General features: G+C 41.8%; 1 protein-coding gene across 1 annotated transcript in view; it reads right to left on the bottom strand.

The window, feature by feature from the left end:
* Window positions 1–2105: 2105 nt before the first annotated feature.
* TBPL2 (TATA-box binding protein like 2) overlaps window positions 2106–3978 on the bottom strand; it is a 32117-nt gene continuing 30244 nt past the window's right edge. The window contains exon 7 of the mRNA XM_017515817.2: window positions 2106–2296. Within this exon, the coding sequence (XP_017371306.1) occupies window positions 2220–2296 (77 nt within the window). The 3' untranslated portion in view covers window positions 2106–2219. The remainder of the gene's footprint in view (window positions 2297–3978) is intronic.

The raw sequence follows: 3978 nt of genomic DNA, 5'->3' as shown, positions 1-3978 counted from the left end.
ACGGGGTTTCACCATGTTGACCAGGATGGTCTTGATCTCTTGACCTCGTGATCCACCCGCCTCGGCCTCCCAAAGTGCTGGGATTACAGGCGTGAGCCACCGCGCCCGGCCGACTCTGTCTTTAAGTAAATAAACAAACCAGTGATTCTCAAGGATTTTACTAGGCTATCCACTGATAAACTGCCCCGACTTCTCTCTCTAGCCTGGATTTCTTTCTCAACTTCCATACCTAAAGATTCAGAACTGCTAACTAGGTATCAAGTGACATTCCAGGACACCACAAACTCAAAAACTGTTGGAAACTGACCTCTACCTCCCCACAAACCTGTTTTCTTACCTTGGTGAAGGACATAATCACTGATGATTTACCGCCAAAGCCATGATTCGCATTAGCCCGACCCTCCCTGTTAATCTCCACATCACCGTGAAATGCTGGTGATTCTAAAGCCAATTAGGTCTTGAATCTGAGCCCTTTGCTCCTGGTCTTCTTAATCTTACCCAGTCTTTTAAAATACAATCACATAGGATTACAACAGCAAGCAAAAGCAAAAATTCTTATAGAATAGAGTTTATACTAAACTTGAATGCTTCCTCAAAGTTTAAGATCTTTAAGTGACCATTCTCTGATCATTTCAAACAAAAGGATTATTTTTTATTTATTTTTTCTTGAGACAGAGTTTCACTCCTGTTGCCCAGGCTGGAGTGCAATGGCTCAATCTTGGCTCACCGCAACCTCCACCTCCCGGGTTCAAGCGATTCTCCTACCTCAGCCTCCCCGAGTAGCTGGGATTACAGGCGTGCACCACCATTCCCAGCTAATTTTGTATTTTTAGTAGAGACGGGGTTTCTCCATGTTGGTCAGGCTGGCCTCAAACTCCCGACCTCTCAGGTAATCCGCCCGCCTTGGCCTCCCAAAGTGCTGGGATTATAGGCATGAGCCGCCACGCCCAGCCTAGGATTATTTTTTAAGGTCTCAGACTTAAGTTTCATTTGTATTCACACAGGATCCTTCACAGTGCTTAATAACTGTTGATTAGGCATAATCACAACAGATGATCAGGATCAACTGTTCAATATTTTAAAAGGCAAAAACACACATTAATTCCTATCCTGCTAGATTATCACAGCTAGTACCTAACTTATGCAGTTATTTGAAATTCCTACATGTTGCTATATATTTTCAGAGAACCCATATTAATGTATTACTTAGCAGCAGAGCACCGAGGTTTTTTGGATACAAAATGTAGTTTAAATATTTCTATTTCTTAGGGGAGGTGGCACAACACTTCTCAAAGACAACAAACATTTGTACAGTTCAGAATGGTTTTCTTCTTTGACACTTATTTTGCCATGAACTCATAGGGAATAGGTTCCAGCAGCCCAGGCTCCTCTCCATTGGTTCTCACATAGTGTGCTTCTCTGGGCAGAGCAGGCTGGTGCTTCAACTGAACTCAGGCACCTCACCCTTTGACTTCTTTTTCTCATCATTTACCTTCACGCGTTTCAGGAAACTAACTTGGCTCTTAGAGTGCCTAGTATGCTCATTATACACATTCATTTTCTTGGCAAAAATCTTGCCCTTGTTTACAACAATGCCAGCAGCATGCTGGGTAACACTGTAGTCTTCCAGCTTTGCTGTGGTGACATTTGTGGGGCACTGCTTTTTGAAAAGCACCCATTCCCTTAATGTCTACAATATCACCTTTCTCATAGATTTGCGTGTATGTGGCCAAAGGAACAACTCCATATTTTCTAAAAGGCCTAGAGAACATTTATGAGGTGCCTTTCCTCTTTCCCTTTGTGTTCATCATTTTGGCAAATTACTGGATGGCGGCCCTTCTGGCCAAAAGGAAATGCCTTGAGTCTTAATGATGCTACAATATCATTCTAGTGAGACCCTAAATCTCTCAAATTTTGAAATGTTTTTGTTCAATTTTTAAAATAACACAGAAGAGTCATTTTGAGTAAGTTTTCTTCAATTCTTAGACAGGTTACTTACATATTAATGAAATAAGTAACGTACTTGGAACATCTACGATCAAATAAGTAATATACTTGGAACATCTACGATCAAATAAGTAATATACTTGGAACATCTACGATCAAATAAGTAATATACTTGGAACATCTACAATCAAAGGTAGAAGAATCCAGCGGTTTCCGTGCTGGGCATACACACATATTCAAACCAGAATAATGTGAGAGGTCGAATGATACACTCAGGCTTTTTTAAGACCTTTTAGAATAGGATAGATGTTTTCAAATGCTTCACATATCTCAGAACGCTCTTTGGCACCTGTAAAGAAATCCAGGTTTATATTATTTTTAATATAAAAAATATGAAAATTCACTTAAACACTAATATTTCATTGTTATCATCTTCGATTACTTTTAATATGATGACATCTCTTTAGCTGTACCTGCGAAATGGCATTTATTCCTGGTAAATAATTTGGCAATTACAGCCGTATTTCTGCAAGACAAACCTTAGAGCAGAGTTTTCTAGAACTTCTCTGTGGGTGTCATCTTTGCTCACAGAAAATAATGAGTGTGAAATGTGGAATGTCATCTGTATGTGCGCCACAAATATGACCTCAAAGTAATTTCATCAGCACCTGTGGGCACTTAGCTACCCGCAAAACGGACTTCCTTTGATCCACCTCATCTCTAGTTACATCTCGATTCCCTAATATTGACTAACAGATTAAGACGAACAAGCTAGAGTTGGGAAGGGATTATTAGAGGGGAAAATTGTACTACTGTGACTCCTAAAGTCTTAGGTTTCAAGAAATCGTAAATCATAGCTGCTCTAGGAATCACAGGGATAAAAACATGAATCAGTTTCCGCCCTTGAAAAATTATTAGTCCCTACTCATCTCTCACCACCAACAACCTACCACCACCACTACCTCCACCTTATAAATGATGCAGGCACATTGTGCTAAGGATCATAGACTGGCACTACTTATGTTTCTATGGAGCTTCAGCTAATCAGGACCCTATTGGGAAAAGCAGCCAAGGAGAAAGGACTTACAGAGTGCCTACATAAATTGGTTATGAGTAACATATAAACAAGGAACAACAAACTGCAGAAGGCCGCAGGAGGCCTCTGAGGAGGAAGTCCTCTCCATGCCTCATGTTCTGGTGCAGGGTGACCTCAGCTCTGTTACCATCAACATTGTGCTCAAGGACGTAAAACTCCTTTGTAGCACTATGACATAGCCATACTTGCAGGCTCCTTGTAAGGCCCACGTTTCACCAGCTGCACATAGATAATAATTTAAAGATAACCACATGTTCTTGTTTTGTGAAACTTTCAAATGGCCTCTGTTACCAACCTTTAGAATGATACACCAGTTCTGGCTCACTGATTCACTCTACCATCACTCCACCCCTACGCTATAGATCCAAGTGATTGTAATCAATAAATAGTGTGGATGATCAGAGCACGGGGCCTTCACTGCCTCCTCCAGAGTAATAAAGTGATGGCCCCCTGGTCGCACTGTCTCTCTCACTCTTTCTCATTCCTTTGTCACCACTCAACTCAGGGTACCCACGGGTGATGTAGGGCTGGCTCCCTACAGACACTAATCAGCTAATCTGATATTTTGGTGGCTGGAGGCAAGGGAGGAAGAAAGGAGGATAATGCAAGGCTGATAACAACTGTTAGCATGAAGAGAAATGGAAAACAGTTTTAACTGATAAAGACTTTTAAGAACTATAAAGTGTCTGGGCGTGGTGACTCACGCCTGTAATCCCAGCACTTTGGGAGGCTGAGGCAGATGCATTATGAGGTCAGGAGATCAAGACCATCCTGGCTAACCAAGTGAAACCCGTCTCTACTAAAAATACAAAAATAGTAGCCAGGCATGGTGACACATGCCTGTAGTCCCAGCTACTTGGGAGGTTGAGGCAGGAGAACTGCTTGAATCCGGGAGGTGCAGTGAGCCAAGATTGCACCATTGTGCTCCAGCCTAG

The sequence above is a fragment of the Cebus imitator genome, unplaced genomic scaffold (assembly GCF_001604975.1).
Source record: "Cebus imitator isolate Cc_AM_T3 unplaced genomic scaffold, Cebus_imitator-1.0 Scaffold560, whole genome shotgun sequence".
Classification (NCBI taxonomy): Eukaryota; Metazoa; Chordata; class Mammalia; order Primates; family Cebidae; genus Cebus; species Cebus imitator.
The sequence above is the reverse complement of the archived record's forward strand: the minus strand, read 5'-3'. Positions and strand labels throughout refer to the sequence as shown.